Source organism: Podarcis raffonei, chromosome 5 (assembly GCF_027172205.1).
Source record: "Podarcis raffonei isolate rPodRaf1 chromosome 5, rPodRaf1.pri, whole genome shotgun sequence".
Lineage (NCBI taxonomy): Eukaryota > Metazoa > Chordata > Lepidosauria > Squamata > Lacertidae > Podarcis > Podarcis raffonei.
The window spans coordinates 91,415,001-91,436,713 of record NC_070606.1 but is presented as its reverse complement, the minus strand read 5'-3'; the positions used below and the strand labels follow the sequence as shown (position 1 = coordinate 91,436,713).

At 42.4% G+C, this 21,713-nt stretch overlaps 1 protein-coding gene across 3 annotated transcripts in view; it reads left to right on the top strand.

Moving 5' to 3' along the window:
* PEX5L (peroxisomal biogenesis factor 5 like) overlaps nucleotides 1-21,713 on the top strand; it is a 187,437-nt gene that overhangs the window by 115,269 nt on the left and 50,455 nt on the right. For 2 of the 3 annotated variants that reach the window (XM_053390620.1, XM_053390618.1), the window contains exons 2-3: nucleotides 10,057-10,161; nucleotides 20,974-21,085. In XM_053390620.1, coding sequence (XP_053246595.1) covers nucleotides 10,057-10,161; nucleotides 20,974-21,085 — 217 coding nt within the window. The remainder of the gene's footprint in view (nucleotides 1-10,056; nucleotides 10,162-20,973; nucleotides 21,086-21,713) is intronic. The other variant, XM_053390619.1, reaches the window with a different exon arrangement.

Sequence of the window (21,713 nt, the reverse complement as noted above, 5' to 3'; positions counted from 1 at the left end):
TACAAGTTAATTTTGTAAGCTATGTGGGTGGCATTTCTGTCCATTAACTTGGTGGGGCATATATTCTGTCATGTATTGTGTGATCTCAAATTTGCTTTTGGTGAACATGAATATTCAAGTAGTTGACTTTAAAGATTTGCATTCTCATAAATATTCATGTTACTCAGTCTTGAGTGCTTTAACGTTAATATAAGGCAAGCATGAGAAAAATGTGAACATGGTCAAACTGGAATTTGCTTTTGAATTAACTTAATATTAGTAGAATGCAAGGAGCACTTAGGTTAAAGGAAACAAGCTGGACAGCTGAATCACTCTTATATGCAAAACTGTGGATGGCCAAAGCCTTGCTTTCTTACAAATAAGGTTCTTTCAGCCCTCCAGATGTTGTTGGACTCTAATTCCCATCAGCCCCATCTGGTATGGTCAGTGGAAAGGGATGGTGGGAACTGTAGTCCAGTAACCTTCAAAGGACCACAGATTCCTCACCCAAGCCTTATGAGGAGTGGTTGAAGAAGCTGGGTATGTTTAGCCTGGAAAAGAGGAGATATGATAGCCATCTTCAAATATCTCATGAGCTGTCACATGGAAGATCTAACAAGATCTAGCTAGATCCAGCAGCCCAATTGATTCTCCAGTCCAGCAGCACCCAACAACCCTGGCCCCAGCATCACGGCTGGGCCTGAGCTCAGTGGATCTGAGCCTGCTGAGCTGAGCCCAAGACTGTGATGAATTCAGACCTCTGGTGTCGATAGCCAGAGCCAGTGTGGTGTAGTGGTTAAGAGCGGTGGACTCCTAATCTGGTGAACTGGGTTCGATTCCCCGCTCCTCCACATGCAGCTGCTGGGTGACCTTGGGCTAGTCACACTTCTCTGAAGTCTCTCAGCCTCACTCACCTCACAGAGTGTTTGTTGTGGGGGAGGAAGGGAAAGGAGTGCTTTTATTTCTAATAGCTACTACAAACTAAAGAACTACTGGCTTGCATGAGTGTTACAGCTCCCACTCAGCCATCTAGTCACTACGTAAATAAGACTCTCTCCACACACAGAGTCAGGCAGTCAGTCAGGAGCGGAAGAGTCGAAGAGCAGTTTCCGCCCCCTCCTTTCTCAAAACATCAGAGCAGGAGATTCTTGCAATGGGAGGGGGTGAAAATATCAACAAAACTAACACAATTTCTACAAGGCCGCTAGGGTGAGGTTAACACCTGAGGGCGATCTCACAAACTCTGTTCCAATAAATAAGGGGGTCCGACAAGGGTGCATCCTTGCCCCCTATCTCTTTAACCTCTATATTAGTGACATGAGAACTCCCCTAGTTGAGGCCCAAACCACCATTCATGCACCCAGGCTTGCAGACTATCGCTGCCCCTTACTATTGTACGCTGACGATGCGGTGATCCTCTCATATTCAAGAATCGGTTTGAGGAGGGCCTTTAAGATCTTCACGTTATATTGCCAAACAAATTTACTTACTATTAACCATTCCAAATCTAAAGTCCTAATTTTTTCCAGGAGTCGTAAATTGTATAGGTGGGAACTCGAGGGGAAGCCAATTGAACAAGTCTACAAATTTCAATATCTAGGAATTTACTTTCAGTATAATATGGGATGGAAAGCGCATATCACATACTTACAAAATAAGGGCAAAGCCCTTATCTACGCTCTATTACGCTTTTTCTTTACAGAGGGGGCTATGCATGTTCCATCTGCCTTAAAAGTTTATAGTGCAAAAGTGGTTGCAACTATGGCCTATGCGGTCCCTTTATGGGGCGCTTTTGTAAACTTCATGCCTCTGGTGACATTGCAAAATCTTTTTCTCAGACGCCTTTTGAAACTACCCTCCTGTGTAAGCAACTCTGCTATTCGCTTAGAACTCAAGACCCCCTCCTTAGAGATCCTGATGTGGAGACATACCTTTAATTACTGGCTGTCCCTTTGGCATAAATTGCCCAATTACCATCTTATTCAGTGCCTTTGGAGAGATGAATTTACCAGCCCATGGGCAACAAAAATCCATTCCAAACTGTTGTCTTATGGAATCTCTCCTTCCGATATACTAAATTTAGATCTAATTACAGCAAAAAAGGTCATCAAACAAAGATTGGAGGAGGTTGATTTGCAACAAAATCTTACTACAGGTGGAGGTACATGTTCCCCGATAAATCAGGGCATTACATTTATGTCCCAGATACCTCGATATCTGTCTACCTTATCGGTTGCGTCGCATAGATTCGCTTTTGTTAGAGCCAGATTTAATGTGTTCCCCTCAAATGTGCTGAGTAATAGATTTTCTAACGGTAAAACCTCTGTTTTATGCGCATGTGACAGCAAATCAATAGAATCCCTTTATCATATCTTGTTTAATTGTCCTTTATATATTGTTCCCCGATCAAGGATTCTGAGTTCAATCATCTTGGAAACTGTTACTAAACCACCTGAATTACATCTAGCCTATTTACTCCAGGACATTGACTCTTATAGAACATTACAGGTTGCCAGATTCCTGAATTCAGTTCTTTCATATAAAAGACTTCATGGAATGTTGTATGACTATTAAAAATCTAGTAAACTTTATCCACCATCTTTATATTCAAGGCCACAATATGGTACATCTAGAGATTGTATGTAACATGAAGGAGATTATGCGTTGAAATATTTTAGTTGATATTTTAGAATGTAAAATGCTATTTTATTTATTGATTGGTTTTACCTTGTGGGCTTATAGCCGAATAAAGTATTATCTATCTATCTATCTAATTTCTACAAGGATATACAATTAATATTCCATAAAATGACTTGATCACGCTTCAGGGAAAGACTTCTCAAACAAAAATGTCTGTTAAAATATTGAATATTAAATATTGAAAGTTCAGTCCTTCTGGCTAGCTTTCAGCTGAAGTGTAGCTTATAAATAAACCCAGATGCCCAGTATCCTGATTATGGAACTGCATGTTTCAGGGCATCCTTTGCATTCATGCAACATTGGGCATTACCATTTTTGCTAGAACCACAAGTCATTTCCTGGCATCAGCTTGTAAATCCAACATTGGTATGCTGTGATGTTTCTTGGGCTTTTCCAACATTACGATTTGACCCTCCTTGCGAACCCCACTGAATGAAAACTGGAAGATTAGAAATGGCTGTTAAATTGTATTCTCTGAAAGTAGAGTTTACCCTGTTCCACTTCCCTGTAAAAGAAGCCTTGCCCAATCCTTTGAACATTACATTGTGTGTTATGCATGCTGATCTTAAAATCTGCACACCGCAGACCAAATTTGTATTTGTCACGCTCATCCACCAAGTCCTCCGAGGTGCTGCATTTATGAAAAAACCAATCCCCTTGTTTCTCTAAGCAATGATGAGCTATTCATTATCAGAAACTGGCAAGTGTAAAATTAGTCATTTCAGAACAAAACAGGTAAAAGGTACAGGAAGCCAACCTTAATGGAAAATATTTAGCACTAGAGAGCATCTAAAGCAAAAAATAAAATTACAGCTAACTCCATTCTTCCATGATTATTGATATGGGCATCATTAGTTTTTAACAGCAGCATCAAACAGATGATCAGTTGTGTTACATTTTCCAAACGTTGGTGGACTAATCCTTTATTTTTGGTCATGGTCCTAGAAAGACTGGCACAGTTCACACATAGTAGTTAAAACATGGGCCATGACTTGAGTTGGCACACTCCCTCCTTTCTTGCACAATCTTCATTTCTTTCCTCACTTTCTGCTTTGGGCAAACCATGGTTTACCATTGCATCCAATTAAAGCCTGTGTGGCCACAGTTCCTTTACACAAATACAGCCTATGGGCATTCAGCAGACATGCCTCCAACATGTGAACATGATATGGGTGGCGGTGGCTTAGGATGTAACAGTTAAGGCAGGGCAAGTGCATGCAACCCTGCTCTCTCTCCGTGAGATGTTAAAAGACTGAGTAGGGCTGCTGTTTCACATGCTACAAATCCAGTTTTGCAAACAAGGACACATCTGGCAGAGATCCTAAGCTAACCCCGGCTCTCTGACATGTGTTGCATTCACTCATCATGTGTTTAGTGGTACATGAAAATATCTGAAGGGTACACCTTTTTTTAAAAAAAAGGAATGTGAAGCATCCTCAAGGTTGTAATTATATGCATAGTTTGCTAAACCTCATTGATTTGAATAGGATTTAAGCACCCTGACTGTTCCGTGGGTTGCAGCCCAGTTCTTTGAAGAAATGAGGCTCGAGTTTCTCTGTGCAAAATTCAAATGTGATTTGGATCAAAAAATAAAAGATGTCGCAATCATTTGCTGAGCTTTTGATGCAAGATTTGTAGAAGATGGGGATTTCAGTGTTTGTTTTAAAAGATTAATCATGCAAGGCTTCCTAAGTCTCAGGCTGCCCATAAATGAAGCTCTTGAAGACTGCGAAGAAACACTCATGCTCAAACATGCTGTGCCGTGTGCTCTCTTCCCCATTAGTGTCTAATCTTTGGAGCATCTAATTGTTGGAAGTCTAGAGATACTATAAACACGTAAGAGTCCTGCCAAAGGCCTGTCTTTCCCATTGATCTGTCTCCAAAAGTGTCCATTCAGATGCCTCTGAGAGCCAGTGTGGTGTAGTGGTTAAGAGCGGTAGTCTCGTAATCTGGGGAACCGGGTTCGCGTCTCAGCTCCTCCACATGCAGCTGCTGGGTGACCTTGGGCCAGTCACACTTCTCTGAAGTCTCTCAGCCCCACTCACCTCACATAGTGTTTGTTGTGAGGGAGGAAGGGAAAGGAGAATGTTAGCCGCTTTGAGACTCCTTAAAGGGAGTGAAAGGCAGGATATCAAATCCAAACTCTTCTTCTTCTTCTTCTTCTGCCTCCTGGAAACTGAAAAGCACAGTCCACCTTTTGCCATTTAATTTTGTTGGGTCACCCAACAGAATTTCTATCCGTTAACTTTCTTCATTATTCTTCATTGTTATAATTTGACAGATTTCTATAATTCTTTTCATTAGGCTGAAATGCTGACTGGGGCTGATGGGAATTGTAGTCCATAACACTGAGAGGGCACCAGCTTGGGGAAGGCTGATTCCCCAATTGGAAGGTGCTTCTGCTACTCTTTTTCTGCATATTTCCCAGTGCTTTAATATCCCTGATCTCCTCTATAAACACCCGCTTAACTACTCTTCCTGGTCCATCTGTAAAACCAGTATCACAATAGCTCAAATTAGAAGAGTAGACCTTGCAAGAGGACAGTGGCTCATTTTAAATTTCTTTGTGTTATCCTGACTTATAGGGCTGATTCATTCAGTCCACTATTCCTGTTTTAGCAGCTACAAAATGGACTCACAACTGTTCCTAAGTGTCTAGAGAGACAACTGCTGTAGCACAGAGCTTCTTTTCCAGCTACTCTCCCCTGTGTACTAGTAAACCTGCTATAAGGGTTTATGGATGGCTGCAAGTTCATCATCATCATCATAATTTATTATGGTCAAAGACCAGCTTTCACAAGGGCTGCAAGTTCTCTTCCCCCACCTCACCCCCCCACCCAAAGCAAAGCCCCCTTGTGACCAAAGTAAAGGGGGGGTCTCATGTCTTAAGATTGAGATAGCAGTGGAAGGTTTTGTAGTGTTCCGATCGCAACCGTCCAATGGGTTGATCATTTTAGAACCTGATATCAGGCACTAACATGGATATCATAACTCTTTTCAGGCAGTAGGTGAGACCTTGAAGAAAAAGTGGCTCTGGCTTCAGAAATGTGAGCTGACCTTTGCCTTGGTGGGTTTTTTCCTCCCGTGCAAGAAGTAAAAGGCACTGCATGTTTTGTTTTGTTTTTACTTTCTTTCTCCAATGCATCCCTAGCTGACAGAACTTGCTTCATCCCAACATTCAGCACGAAAGGACTAACTTTGCCAAAGTCGCATGATATTTACCGCTAGCCCCACATATCATGTAAGAGGATGCTGTCACAGATTGATTGACTGAATCACAAATGGAATCGTGCATACTTGGCCAGAGACCTTTTGTTATGCTTAGCAACTAGAATGTGCTTCTCATCAGATTAAAAACACCACTATAATGCATTTTCTTTCCGGTTCTTCGGATATCAGTGGAGTGTAAAGGAACCAGCATGCTTATTAAATTGCCCGATATTTTGTATGAGCATGTACTGTAGGGTAACCACACAAGCACTGAATGAATATGCTGAAATTTTTGCTTTGGTCGTAGATGTTTCCAGAAATCACATCTCTATGAGTGCATTTTACAGATATGAGAAATAACATGTCTTATTTTGCTCTCCGTGGATTGAAAGAGTCCTGCATAGTAACCTGATAGGTAGATGCCAACAATGACGTTTTAGATACAACAGGCCCCAACATCATTTTTTAAGCCCTCAAATAAGTTTGGTTCCCCTTCCCCAGTAATAAATAACTGTTTCCCTTGGAGAGAAAAAAGCCAATTGAAAAGATGAAATACTGGAAAATAAAAGTCTAAACTCTGCTCATCTGAAATCTGGTTATGCAGGTTTTATGTATAAAAAACTACAGTCAGTTATTATAGCACAGTACAAATACAGTACAGTGGTACCTCGGGTTACATACGCTTCAGGTTACATACGCTTCAGTTTACAGACTCCGCTAACCCAGAAATAGTACCTCGGGTTAAAAACTTTGCTTCAGGATGAGAACAGAAATTGTGCTCCAGCGGCGTGGCGGCAGCAGGAGGCCCCATTAGCTAAAGTGGTGCTTCAGGTTAGGAACAGTTTCAGGTTAAGTACGGACCTCTGGAACAAATTAAGTACTTAACCCGAGGTACCACTGAATCCACATATTACCCTCTCCACCACAAAGGAGAGTTGTTTTTCCACCATGCTTTCCCAATACAGTGGTACCTCCGTTTATGAACTTAATTCATTCCGGAAGTCCGTTCTTGCACCAAAAGCATTCTTAAACCAAGGCACGCTTTCCCTAATGAGGCCTCCCGCCGCCAGTGCCCTTCCACCATTCACCTTCCGTTCATCTTCTGGGCCAAAGTTTGCTAGCCAGAACACCTACTTCCAGTTTTGCCGAGTTTGTTTCCTGAATCGTTCGTTAACAGGACTGTTCTTAGACCGAGGTACCACTGTACATTGTCCAATCCAGGTCTCCAGCCTTTGATTATGAACATCACTACCAGCTCCCATCTGCATTCTTCCCCCCAGGTTCCTTGCATGGGGGGGGGGGGAACCAAGGCAGTTGTAATATCCCCACATATTTAAAACCCCATGAGGCCCTTCCCACCCATTCTATCCTTTCACCAGCTGAGCCACAAAGAGACACAAAGCTGTGCAGTCATCTTGATGTCCAGTTCTGATGTATCATTAACTTTTCCACGCCTCTAGAATGAGCAGTGTGTGTGGTGTTCTGCCTTTCCACATCTACGCGGTTTAGGGCTGTTTTGACATGTTCCGTTACCGCACCAATCTTAACCCTGAAGCCATTTAAAAACAACTGTGTTTAAAATACAGTGGTACCTCTAGTTACAAACTTAATTCGTTCCGGAGGTCCGTTCTTAACCTGAAACTGTTCTTCAGTAGAGGTGTGCTTTCGCTAATGGGGCCTCTTGCTGCCGTAGCGCCGCCGGCACACGATTTCCGTTCTCATCCTGGGGCAAAGTTCTCAACTCGAGGTAACTCTTCCAGGTTAGTGGAGTTTGCAACCTGAAGCGTTTGTAAGCTGAGGCATTTGTAACTCGAGGTACCACTGTGTTCTCTTTTTTTCCTGGTAATGTGAAAGGCAAACATAGAAGGTGCTTTAAAAGGTGGTGCAGGCGGCCCATCTGAGCAGAAGAAGGGAGAGGTCAAAGTGCAAGTCAATCCAAAATTTGACTGCATGCATCAGGCAAGCTGCAAAACAAGAGTTCACACCAAGGAACCCATTTTTATTAAATCTGTTTAATTTGCCGTCAACTAAGATCAAACTGGCGAGATCCAATGCAACTTTGAAACCTTGGATGATAGCCCAGAATGCCTTGAGCTGGAAGAGATATACCTTAATGCAGAGGATGACTCAGCGATGGTAGGAGGTGCTTGAAGAAGCCATTTTGTCCATTACACAGTTTCCTCAGAGGACCAGGCTGATGTGGAGCTAGTCTTGGCACTGATGTGATTCTATGAAAAGTATATTTTTTTCAGGAGAATACCAAATAATATCATCAAAGTATTCGGGGGATGGGGGGTTGGTTAATATATGTTAAACTGGCAGGTTCTCGGTGCTATAGATACACATTTTAAGGTACACAAAAAAAGGTTGGGTTTTCCCCCCCAGAATGCTATATCAGAACTGACTCAAAACTGACAATACTGCTTTTTAAAGAGATTCTTCATTGCTCAGATGCTTCTCTGTGAATGTGTATGAATGGCATTATGTCAACTCTGCCATGTTTATGTCACTGAGTTTACCATATTCTTCTTGAACTTTTAACGAGAAATTATACATCCTTTGAAAGAAGTGCTTTGTTTGATTTTCAATTGACATTCATGGTGTGAATGGATTCAGTCTCCACTTGCATTGGGGTGTTAAAACCAATGGGAGTTACAACAAGCTTTTTTTTACTTCTGAGAATTTAGGACCTCCTCTTGACCAATGCACTCTTCTGCATCTGACAGTAATTTTAAAATTCTATTTATTTTATAATAACTTTTTTCTTCTAAGGCTACTGTGTTGCTACTGTGACTTGCTCTTGTACTGAAAGGAGAACTCGTTCAATTTTCTAGGGAGAAGATTTTCCTCAAAGAAATAGGATTTTATTTCAAAGAGGTTTCTTGAAATTCTCTTTGGATACCACTAGTTTTTGCATCAACTGTTAACTACAACTTAACGCTTCTTTTTAAGAATTCAAAGTTCGGAAGCAACAGGCAGCTTCTGCCTCAGTGTGAATGTTCAGCTCTCTGTGCCATTCACTTGATAATTACAGTAATTGCATGATAGCCTGGCTGTTTGAAGCTTTTGTCACATGGTGACTTCCCGTGAGATTAATGTTTTGTCTTTTAAGAACAGCAGCTATCAGTGGGGTAAAGTAGATACCTGATGAGATTTTATGAGCATGTAACTGCATTGTTACAGACTGTTTGCATTCACCCCAAAACTACCAACAATGAATGAGGTCAGCTTGATGTCGTTTGCAAATGAAAGCTAGAAAAACTGTTTATGCCACTTGCTTTAACATCTCTTATAATTAATACTACACATGATGCTCAATTCTATGGCTTTAACTTCAATAATGCAAGGCCCAGTCATTCAGTTGGTAATAATACAGTTTTTTAGACTGTTCAAAGAGCTTAATGTGAACTTTACAAGAACCTATAAGGTTGAATAATACAATAAGTTGCTTCAAATTGTTTCTAATGTGGTAACTGGCCCTGGGACCTTAGGGTGAAGGGCAGATAATAAATAAATTAATGATCAATTAATAATAATGTTATTTCCATATTATGGTTATCGAGTAAGTTCATGGCCGAAACAAGATTTGAACTGGAGGCTTGCTGATTTGTAGCCTAGTCTGATACCTGTCCTGCACTAGGCAGGCCAGCAATTAATTCTGGGAAACAAAACACTGTACAATTGGCATTCCAAGAGTGGCTGGGGAAACCCAGCCAGATGGGCGGGGTATAAATAATAAATTATTGTTATTATAAATTATTATATCCCAAAGCTGAATGTCACTACCTGGCCATATATCAGTATACCCGACATAATACACTGGATTTCTGTGGGGACCTGAGAAAAAACCACAGATCCCATGGCTAATGCTGATATGATCTTGAATGGCTGTTATGAAGTAAGCGTGTAGCATTGGGCATCATATATCTATTCGTTATCACTATTAAGTACTTTACACTTGTTGTTTTAATTGCAAAATTCACAGTTTTGTTTACAGTGACCGAAAATTGCTTTTTCTCCACTTGACGCCTTAGTTTAATTTTGGGGTTGGTGTTGTTTTTAGGGGCTCAGTACTAATGATAACCATAATAATAAGCTATTTCTGTATCTGTAACAGGTTGCTAAGTTTCCTCCTGACATGAGTCATTGTTGATTTCACTGTTATAGGGGAAAGGCTCTAGGGCGGCAGATAAGGCTGTTGCCATGGTGATGAAGGAGATACCGAGGGAGGAGCCTGCCGAGGAAAAGCCCCTCCTTACTATGAAATCACAGGTGGGCCGAATGGTAGGATTCCGAGGAGGAAGCTGACATATGTTGATTTTCATGGAGACCAACAATGAGCCGAGAATGATTTCTGTTCTTGGAGTCAAATGTTTCATAAGATTGAAAAACAGGGGTTGGGAGAGATATTTATGTAAGGCCACTTTCCACCCCAAATTACATTGGGGGTGTATTGGGGGGGGAGCCATTGTTTTTCAATAGTTAGTACTTCGGCTGATGCATTTTATCTTTAGCTAATCGACTTCAGCTTGGTCTTTTAGAAAACCCAAAATGCATAATACGTAAAATACAGAAAGAGAGAGTGAAAGAAATCACTTTGTGTTTCCTGATCTTGTGTATTAGGGCTTGGGGCTTAAAAACCAAAAACGACAGAGGAGTTGAGGAAAATGATTTACAGAACCACAGTGTACATATGTCAGTTACCAGTAGAGTGTCTAAAACCAATTGAAACTGTCAACTGTGATTCATGCTGTCCATACTTGCATAACAGAGTATATATAAATGCACATTCACAGCAAAAGGTATGTTGATAAAAATTTATGTAACATCTTCCCCATAGAGGTGTGTGTCATTTTGCAAAATATGTTTTAGTGCCTGTAAAACACTGGACCTCCCTCATTTCAGTCTGAATCCCTTCTCACGTAACGAGTAAAAGTCAATACGTAGACCCATAGTTTGAAATGATTGCTGTGAAAGCGTAGAGAAATTTTAATAGGTTCTTCTGTAAACAACAACAACAACACACCCAATCAAATGAAAACCTGTTTTGTTGAAACTGTGTGCCTTTGGTCTAGCTGTTGCCAACATATGAGATTCTGGCTTCATTCAGATGCAGTATAACGAATGAGCTTTGGGCTTGTCAGCTCTGCTGTCTCCTCCTTTGGCACAACTGTGAGCAAGGGACTGAAACTTTCTCTTCTCTTTTTATCTAATCGCAGTTTAGTGTTACATCTGAACCCAGACAGTGTTTAATCTTAAGTACTGATTGCTGATGCAAGCCAGCTTCAAACAACCATGGTTGTTTTAATAAACCGAAGTTAAGATGAACTGCAATTTAAAGTTTGGGCATAAGCTCATATACATAACATTCAACCATAGTTTAGCATTACATCCGAACCAGGAATAGTGTAAATTACACTATTAAACATGAATTGGATGAAATGGCAATAACCATCCGTTTTGATCTAAGCTGTGATGCTTGTCACGTGAGCTTATGGAGGCACTCTGTACTCTGTCACTCAATTTAGTTGGCAACTAAATTTAGAATATGCATGCCTGCTTGGTGATAGTTATCTTCCAGTGATATTTATCTTACTATATATTACACAGGAGCATACAGGAGCTTACAGATTTGCAATGCTGCATTATATATACAGAAACTCAAAATGTCCCGTGTTTAGATTGCATTACACAGGGCAGTTTTCCTACATGGATTACGCTGAATGATGTGAAGATTGTGGCAGTCTGGGCTTCTTATGTGCACATGCCTTGGGAATCCATTGCCCACTGAGATTCCCCAACATATGAGACACATGAACAGTCTTCTTACATGGAAGTACCCATGTAGAAAAAACATCCTGTGAAACATCTCTACACTGGGACATGACTGGGTGATGGAATAGGATGTTCTCCTTTCTTACATCCTATTTGGATTTTACATAAATCAGCTTATGAATCGTACCTGTCAAGACACCTGATTCATAATGTGTTTTGTGCCCCATTTGTATTGGTTGTATGTAACAGTTTACCATAAATCATTTGTGATACACTCCTTCAAAGTAAAATGTTGTATCTGTTAGTCTGTGTACACTTTTTTCTCACTGTGTACCAGTTGACTTCATCCTTGTTACGCACCAGTTGGCTACACAAAGCCAAGAGAAGGCAAAACCAAGTGGATGAGTGAGTATTTTCAATAATTGTCTCCACATTGCGTGTGCCCACATTTGCAGTAGGGTCATGTTGCCTTTCTCCCTTGCATACCTGTTATATAAATGTCTTGCTGTTTTATGATGCCTTTGTCCTTTGCCTTCCCATGTGCACCTTTTGTTCAGAACATTTGTCTGGTATAATGTAATACCACAGGGGAAACTGCAAGACCTGGACCCAATTTATGCATTCCTTTTGCAGCAAGGAACCCACACAAATAATGCTTTCCTGTAGCAGGACTCCCGTTTTGCATTAGTGATGTGTATAAGCATTGAACCAATGGGTTGTTTTGGTAATGTGACTATTTCCTGTGCCAGCTTGCCTCCTTTGGAGTTGTTGTTGTTGACTTGGGAAGTAACCAAACAATCCAAATGACTAAAACAATTCACAGGAAAGCTGTTTTTCAATAGTTCCCATGCCACAGTGGTATTATCAGGAATGAACCTGTGGCCCTCTAGATGTTGTTAGACTCCAGCATACCTCTCTCTCAGCTATGGAATGATACGGGTTTTCTTTCAACCAAATCTGGAGGGCCACAGATTACTCAACCCTGGTGTAAATTGAGCCTTGGAATTATAGAACTGTAAGAATGACTAGTAAGTCCCAACTGTCTGCCCAAGGCAGGATCATCTGCCAAGTACTTTAGTGTGTTTATTTTGATTTCTGCATAAAATGAGGCCAACAAAGGTTTGCCTGCCTAGATGGCAGAATCTTAACACTGAGTACGCAACAGGATTTCAAATATATATTTCCACCCATTGCAGAATGGAGGCCGGCATTTTTTCTAAGTAAGATCAGCTGATAAATATCAGGTATTTTGTAGTAGGGTATGCCCATTTGGTTGAGGGAGTGAAATACCATCTGTCAATTTATCAAGAACGTCCTTGTTTTGGAAACTGTGTAATACTTAAAAGTATCACTTGTACTATATGATACAGCAGCTACATAATGGACAAAAATAAACAATAGTTTGTACAGGGAATAGTTGTAGGGGAAACTACTACAACCCTGGCTGAATATACACTCCCATTAACACTGTATGCAGTAAGCTATCACCACTGGCTGAAAAAGTGGTGTACAAACAAATCTATTTCTAGCCTGTAGCTGCCATGTTGTTTCTTGTGGAATACTTTGTTTTGATACATTTTCCTCCAAACCAGCTTCGATCCAAATTGAGGAAAAGGATGGCCTATTTGTGTTTTAAGCCGGGAATGTGTATTGCAGCCCCCTGTGGATCTGCTTAAACTGCCAAATGTTATGTTGGTTATTTCATTTATTTATTTAAGGAAGGTCTTTCCCACTCTTCAGGTAAAACCTCTCTGAGTAGCTAAAATAAGGAACGACTAAAACCATGGTAAAATGTGTTTTGGAAGACCCAACAGGAACGACAGAAAGCCAGGTGATTATGTTATATAAGAACTCGACGTCTGAGTCAATAAATAGGCCTGCGCATCAGAGACAGCATCAGGCAAGACTCCTAAAGGGGAGCATTCAAGAGTCCATATTCCAGAGGAATGTGGGGCAACCGTCCAATGGGCTGCAGCCATCAGCACTGGCCAAAGACATTTTGCTGCCTGAGATGGAATAGCAAATGCACACACACACACACACACACACACACACACACACACACAAAACCCCACCTCAAGGTGAGTAGTACTCGAGCCTGGCCAAGCTATCTTGTACCCTGAGACAGGAAGTCTCACAAGCCCTTCTATAATACTATAATTATATTACATAAAAAATTACGGTAACCATTTGCCCTTTCATGACACCTAAAAGTAGCTGCTCGAAGCAGTTGCTTCCTTCTGCCTAATCGTAGAGATGACCTTGCTCTGAGTTTTGATGCTTGTTCCTCGTACGCCTAAGCAAACCAGATTTGTAACATAGCTTGAAAAATCATCTCTAGGCAACTGCCAGTAGGCTTTATTTGTCTCTAAGAACTCTTAAGCCATAACAATTAACAGATAATCAGACAGTTTGTAAGTTAATGTTTTATTGCCTCTTTTACTTATTTTTCGCGTATAATTTCTACCATACTACCCCCATGAGAATAATTAAAAAAATAAAATAAAAAATCGCCTTGAACTACAGATCTCAGAAATTGGCTGGCTGCCTATAAGTTGAGTTGCCTTCCCTTCATATAAATGAAGCAGATTTTTCTGTTAGCTGGTTTTTATCATAAGTAAGCGTGAAAGAATGAGAGTCAAAGAACTTCAATTTAACTTTCATACACACACACACACACATATAATGACTCTTGTTCAACTAGAAGGAAAAACACTGAGCTGCATTTTAATATGAGGCTGTGTATTATTATTTGTACTTATTAAAAACACCGTATTTTTCACTCTATAGGATGCACCGGACCATAGGAGGGGGAGAACAGGGGAAAAAAATAATTCTCCCCCTCTCTGCTCAGCGCCCCTTCAGCGAAGCGGCAGGAGAAACGGAGCCCCTTCCATTTCTCCTCCCGCTTTGCTGAAGGGGCGCTGCGCAGAGAGGGGAAACTGTGCAGCGCCTCTCCAGCGAAGCCTGGAGAGCAAGAGGGATCGGTGTGCACCGACCCCTCTCGCTCTCCAGGCTTCAGGAGGCTATCCGCAAGCCTTCGGAGTGCAGCGGGAACTCCTGCTGCGCTCCAAAGGCTTGCGGATAGCTGCCTGAAGCCCCTGGAGCGCAGCGGGAGCTCCCGCTGCACTCTGGGGACTTCAGGCGGCTTCACAAAAGCAACGCGAAGCCTTCAGAGCGCGGGGGGAGCTCTCCCTCTGCTCTTCGGAGGCTTCACGTTGCTATCGGTGAAGCCAAGGAGCCTGCATTCACTCCCCCCTAAGACGCACACACATTTCCCCTTAATTTTTGAAGGGGGAAAAGTGTGTCTTATACAGCGGAAAATACGGTATTAATGTAAAAGCAGAACTGCTGGATCAAAGTAAAGGCCCATCTAGTCCAGCATTCTGTTCTCACCAAGGCTAACCAGGTGCTCACAGGAAGCCCACAAGCAGTGTGTGACCCTAGTAGCAATTTCAATTGCGTTTCCTAGCACACTGCCTCCAATATTGAAGGGAGCAGACAGACATTATGACTAATAACCTTATCTTCCACAAAACTGTCTAGTTGCCTTTTAAAACCATCCATCCTGGGGTAGCAAATTCCATACCTTAACTATGCACTGTATGAGATAGTACTTGCTGAATCTTCCAAAATTAGGCTTCGTTGGACGGCTGTGGGTTCAAGTATTATGAGACAAGGAGGAAAACGTCTCTCTGCCTTCTTTCTCCATCCCTTGCTAGGAGTGGCTGTGGCTTCCCCCCAGCACCGGTGGTGAAGTTGACGCTATTACTTATCAATTTATATACCACTTTATGCCAAAATAGGCTTCTAAGCGGTTTACAAGTATAAAAACCAGTTACACCAACTTGAAAATACAAGCGCCCATAATTAATATGCACAAGGAAACAACCCCATTTAAACAATAGGAGGCTCAGGTTGAGAGATCAAAGGAATGCTAAAAATATTTTTGTTTCAGACAAGCCTACCCAGAAATGTTGAATGTGTATTTTAAATTGTTGGTTTTAACTGCTTTTACTATTGTTTTATTCTCTTTATAGACTGCTTTGAGGTTGTCTTTACAATCAAGCAGTGTATAAATTTTATGAAATAATAAATAATTTCCAGTACAGTGAATTGGGGGCAGGAGGGTGTAGGGAACGGGAAGCCCATCGGACGTTCGGCTTCCAGAAAAACCGGAACATTCACTTTTCTGGTTTGTGGTGTTCGGGAGCCGATTTGTTCGGGAGCCAAGCCATTCGAGTACCAAGGTACCACTGTACCTTTGTTTCTTTTATGCTTAACCCAGGCTGCAGATTGCAAGCGATGAAACTTGAACCACTCATCAATTAAATAAATAAATCCCCAACTACAAAGCCATTCATCCAACATAAACAAAACAACGGGGTGGAGCAAAACCTCACAGAATAATTCTCTTTATTAATTGACAATTTACAACTTAAGGGAGGCTCACCTAACTTATCTTTAGGCACCAGGGGTTTTTTTTTTGTTGTTGTTTTTTAAATCTTTTCCACCAGGCTTTCCTTTTATCAATGGGTGGGATGTTTTAGTCCTGCCTTTTTAAAAAATACGAACATATTTTACATGTTATTAGTTTTATGCCGGTTTTTAATGTACATGTTATTTTTTTATTTGTTGCCGTAACCCACTTTGAGCTACTTTTGCTTTTGTTTTTTTTAAGTGACTAATGACTTCAATTACTAATAATGAATCAGAATAATGACATCAGTGTTCGTGCTCATAATGGAAAGTTTTTGACATCAGGGCATTTTAAGCTTAGAAAAGGACGCAAGATACTTTCGCAAGATGGCCTCCGTGACCTTGTGTGGGTCACGTGACTCGTGTGGTAACACGAAGAGGAAGATGTGCATCCCGGTTTGTGGAATCAAGGTTTTGGAGGGCATGCCATAGCATAGTTGCCACTGCTGAATAGCTAAACCACACGATATTCTGGTAAAGTCTATGTACAAATTCTAAACAATGCAGCTGTACTGGTCTGTTGTAAGAAAAACGGGAACGAGTAGTTAACAACATCTGTTCCACTGGCCTGCAAGGCCGAGGGGATCAAAACACTCTGAGGGGGCGTCAAGAGATGGAAGCACAACCTTGTCCGGGTCTGGGCAGTTGAGGAGGACTGGTGGAGACTGCCTCCCCAGGAGCTTTCCAGAGAGGAGGAAGGGGCAGAGAGTATAGACCTACAAGCATGGTTTGAGACAGGGCGGGTAAAGGTAAAGACTCCTGGATGGTTAAGTCTAGTCAAAGGCAACTATGGGGTTGTGGCACTCATTTCGCTTTCAGGCCAAGGGAGCTGGCGTTTGTCCACAGACAGCTTTCCGGGTCATGTGGCCAGCATGACTAAACTGCTTCTGGCGCAACAGAACACTGTGACAGAAACCAGAGCACACGGAAACGCCGTTTACCTTCCCACCACAGCGGTACCTATTTATCTACTTGCACTGGTGTGCTTTCGAACTGCGAGGTTGGCAGGAGCTGGGACAGAGCGACGGGAGCTCACCCTGTCATGGGTATTCGAACTGCCAACCTCCTGATCGGCAAGTCCAAAAGGCTCAGTGGTTTAGACCACAGCGCCACCCGCATCCCATGAGACAGGGCACATGCTAGAAGAAGATAGGAGTTGGGAAATAATGGGTGGAGGAGAGTAGGAACAAGGTGGCATCGGACAGAGACAGCCTGTGCAGCAGCTAAATGACCAGCTGTCTCTGGAGAGTCTACCAGAGCCCCCACCTTCTCCAAAAGGAGACGTTCGATGTGAATAGCTGAACAGAGAGCCCAAAGGAAGTTTGCCCTTAGCAGCCACCATAAGCAGCAGGAGGAGTCTCATTGATAGGGAAGTAACATTGGTTCTGAGTAGGTGCATTTCTCGGGCTTCTTTGAGTTCCTGAAAGAACTGAAAAGCTTGCTCTTTCTCTGCCTCTCTGATTTCCTGGACAATTAGCCAGGAGCCATTGACAAGCACACCGACAATCCTTCACATTTTGATCAGGGATTGGTAATTTTGAAAAACCCGGGCCAAATCTGTCACTTCCCCAGCCTCCAGCCTTCTCCCCCTCATCTCATGGTAGACCGTGCCCACTTAGACTGGTGGGGCAGAGGACTGGTAGAGAGGCCAGCAGTAGATGGTGCCAGAGTCAACGATAGGCAGAGGCAACGAGTTTTTCTCCTCTCTGCTGGGTTCCACAAATGGCAGCCCTGAGACTGAAGCAGAGGAAGCCAACAGCCAGTGGGCTGGATGTAAGTAAGATGGCGGGCGGTGGGAGGCCTAGCTGAGCTTGGTGGGGCAGTGCCCCATTTGCTGTGATGGACCAGCCTCACAGCTCCCATCCACAGGAAGCAAAGATGGGCCTGCTTGAAGGCGCATTGCAGGGTCTGAATGGACTGGTTCCACCTTGGCCAATGTGGATAGGTTTTCTGGCAAAACTAGTTGGTGATTGAAGGCGTGCCTCAAGCAACTCATTTGGGAAGTTCTTATCTGTTGCAATTCATCCCCTTCCTCCAAGCAGTGCAGGTTAAAGGCTCAGGATATGAGCAATGAATCGTGTTACATTTGTACACAGCCCAGGGTTGTGTTGACATTGTTGCTCAAGCTGACTTCCATATTGCCCTCTGCACTGGTATCCCTCAGGAAACTCTCTTCGCTATCTTTACCCAAGCCATTTCCCAACCTTTCATTTCCTCTTACCCAGTGCTATTTTTTCTAGAAAAAGAGGTGCCGGAACTCCCTTGTTCTCTTATAATGGCAATGGTGACCACCTGAGACATGCCAGAACTGAGTTGCAGCGAGTTCAGGCTGAAAAAAAGTTCTGTTCTTACCCTTGATTTATGCAGCCCATAGAGTTCCACAGTAGAGCTAAACAGTTGTTTTTCCACCTCAAAACATGGCATTATTCATTGTCTCTCTAGCATTCTTTATTTTATTTTTGAAATGGCAGAATTCCGTTAAAGTTGCGGATAAAACTGCTGTCACTCCATCAGCAGATCTGTTTATTTTTAAAAATGCTTTACAAACAACAACAGTTGGCACCTGGTGGCAAACAGTATCATGGTACAACAAATTTCTTCTAAGATGACCTTTCAAAATAATATATTATCTGGTTATGTTCACTCATGAGATGAAGCAGTTATCTTAATTCAATAGCCTCAGCATAGTGCCACAAAATGATTTATTTTAGCCACTTAATGAGTTGAATAATAGATTGAAAAGTAGGACAGCTAATCAATGAAAACTCAGAAGCAGGTTGAGGGTTCTCAGTAAACCCTGTGTTCCACATCAGGGGGTCTGATGTGGCCATGTAGTTTCATAGGCATAAGGAATGTCGCAATTGTTTCAGTACAATTACATGCGCAGAGCATTTATTGGCCCTGAAGTGAGCAATCTAGCCACCATTTGCCCATCCAAATTCCCACATGTGCACTGGAGCTGATGGTTTAGCACATTGATGTGCAATTCAGAGCCTGATGGGTGTGCAGGTCACCCATGGATGGTAACAGGAGGGAGAGATTGATGTATCCTTTTTCTTCCCATCTACGACAGCAAATCTCCACAAGGCATTCACAGCCTGTATACATAAATATAAAGGATTGCAATGATCACAGCAAGTGGGGACTGCGAGAAAATGTTGCTGTGCGGAAAGCTACTGTTTGGGATTCCAGGCAGGATCTTTCCCCATGACACCCTAATTTCCTGTATCCTCCGCACCCCACCGGCACATAGAGTTGCTTGGTCAGTCCGCTGTGGATTGTTTTTGAGGCTCTCACCCCCAGTCCCACCCCTTTAAAAACAAAACCCCAATGGTCCTCTTGCAGCTCTTCAGGTCTTCCCAAGCCTGGTGGCTTGTGTGAGGATGGTCCCATTGTCCCTCAATAAGGATCCACACTCAAAGAATGAGTTTGGCATTTGGCTCTAGCAAGCTTTGCCAACCTGGTGCCTTCCAGATTTACAGTCCGTGGCCCCGTATGTCTGCCATTGGTGTTGAAGGACTGGAGTGTCCTAGTCAAGCGGTCCTTGAAAACCCTGAAAGGGGGTTTCTGAGGTCTGCTGAGCTGCGTTCACACTGTACATTTAAAGCGCATTGCTTTCTCCAAAGAAGGAGTTTGCCCCTTGCAGTACTAAAATTCCCAGCATCCTTAAAAAGCTACAGTGTCCAGCATTCTTTTGGGCTTTAAATGTAAGGCGTGTATGCCGTCTTCAACATACTGTTCAGGGAAGTTTTTAATGTGTGATATTTTAGTGTATTTTTGGTTTCTATGGAAGCCGCCCAGAGTGGCTGGGGAAACCCAGTCAGATGGGTGGGGTACAAATAATAAATTATTATTATTATTATTATTATTATTATTATTATTATATGGATTGCATCCCCAACTCTTTGCTTGGTTATGCTGCTAGGAGTCCCTGGTTTGCTCTCCACCCAGCAGTTAGTCAGGTTTGACCCTCCTTTATATCCACTGGTGTTTTGCTGCCCTTTAGCTCATCTCAAATGTCCTCAAAGTCCAAATTGGAAGCTCGCTTTTTGTTTACTTAGGCAATTGTACAGCTAAATTGGATGAGGGGAAAGCCGCAAGCACATCTCTGCCCCCATGGTCACATCCACACCATACAGGATGCTGAGAGTTGTTGGAAAACATATCAGAATTACAACTCCCAGCACCCTTTAAAAACTATAGTTCCCATTGTCTTTTCTTCTTCTTTTTTACAGGGGGAGCCGTAACTGTTGAAATGGCATAAAGTGTTTTAGATGTATGGTGTTGATGCGACTCTTCTTTTGCATTTCTAGCCTGAGTTGAAGGACTTCCTGAAGTTTCTTGCGTAATCTAGAGCAGCGTTCCCCAAGTTGGTGCCTTGCAGATGTTGCTGTTGGGCAAACAACTCTAACCTGGTGCCCCCCGTTGGCCATATTAGCTGAGGCTGATGGGAGTTGTGGTCCAGCAACATCTGGTGGAGGAAGGTCACTTCAGACGCAAGGGCATGTTACAACACTGACTAATTACCAGGTGGAAAATAACAAATACAAAAATGTATCTGCCAGCTACTGAAGTGCCATGCAAAATCTGGGTTAATTTGGTCATAAATTGTGTAAAACATTTCTTTTGAATTCTGAATATAATGCTGAAATCTAAAGTTGAGTGTCGTAGGTTTTGCTTAATGGTGTCTCTCTTTTTTATTTGCTGCCTCACACCCAACTGCTGTATCCATTTTGTTTTGTGCTTTCGAAAGACTTCTTATGCATAGTTCGGCCATTCGAGAGACTCACACACAAACACACACATCCACTTTTGCTTTTCTGTCACTAGCTGGTGAATGAGCAACAAGAAAGCAGACCCCTCCTGAGCCCCTCCATCGATGACTTTCTTTGCGAAACCAAATCAGAAGCCATTGCAAGGCCTGTGACGTCCAATACAGCAGGTAACTGAAAGTTCTACTACTGTTGGTCATGTTCAAAGCAATTCTTGGATGTTGTCTGGCATTTAGCTGTTCCCCTACTCCACCACCCTTCAAAAGCTCATGAAGTGGAGAGTTATGTGTGTCCAGCATAATCCTAATAGAAAGGGATGCAAACATACACACACACACACACACACACACACACACACACCTGAAGGCTTAATTCAAGGAAGGGCAAACTGGTGTTGTTAGCAGAGCCACTTGCAGGCAGAGTCCAGAATGCAAAAGAAACTGATAATATTTTGCTGGGTAAAAGGAACAAAAGCTGTAGATAATATGAAGTGAAATAAACAGAGAGGTTTTGCCTTTCTTCATTCAGGCCTTGTTCACAGCAGGAAGACTTACAACTACACACACAGGAGAAAACTCTGTCACAACTACACAGCCAATCAGAGTGTGTGGTACCTCAGCAAGTATCATGCCATTCTGACGGGTTCCTAGGAAACATCTCCACTGTCACCACCACTCTTGGTTAGCTGCCTGTCAACAAAATTAACCCTTAGTTTACTAAGTGAACGATCCCTCTGTTAGGCTTCCAACAGTTGTCAGACTCTTGCCAGCACCAATCAGTATGGCCAGTCATTAGGCA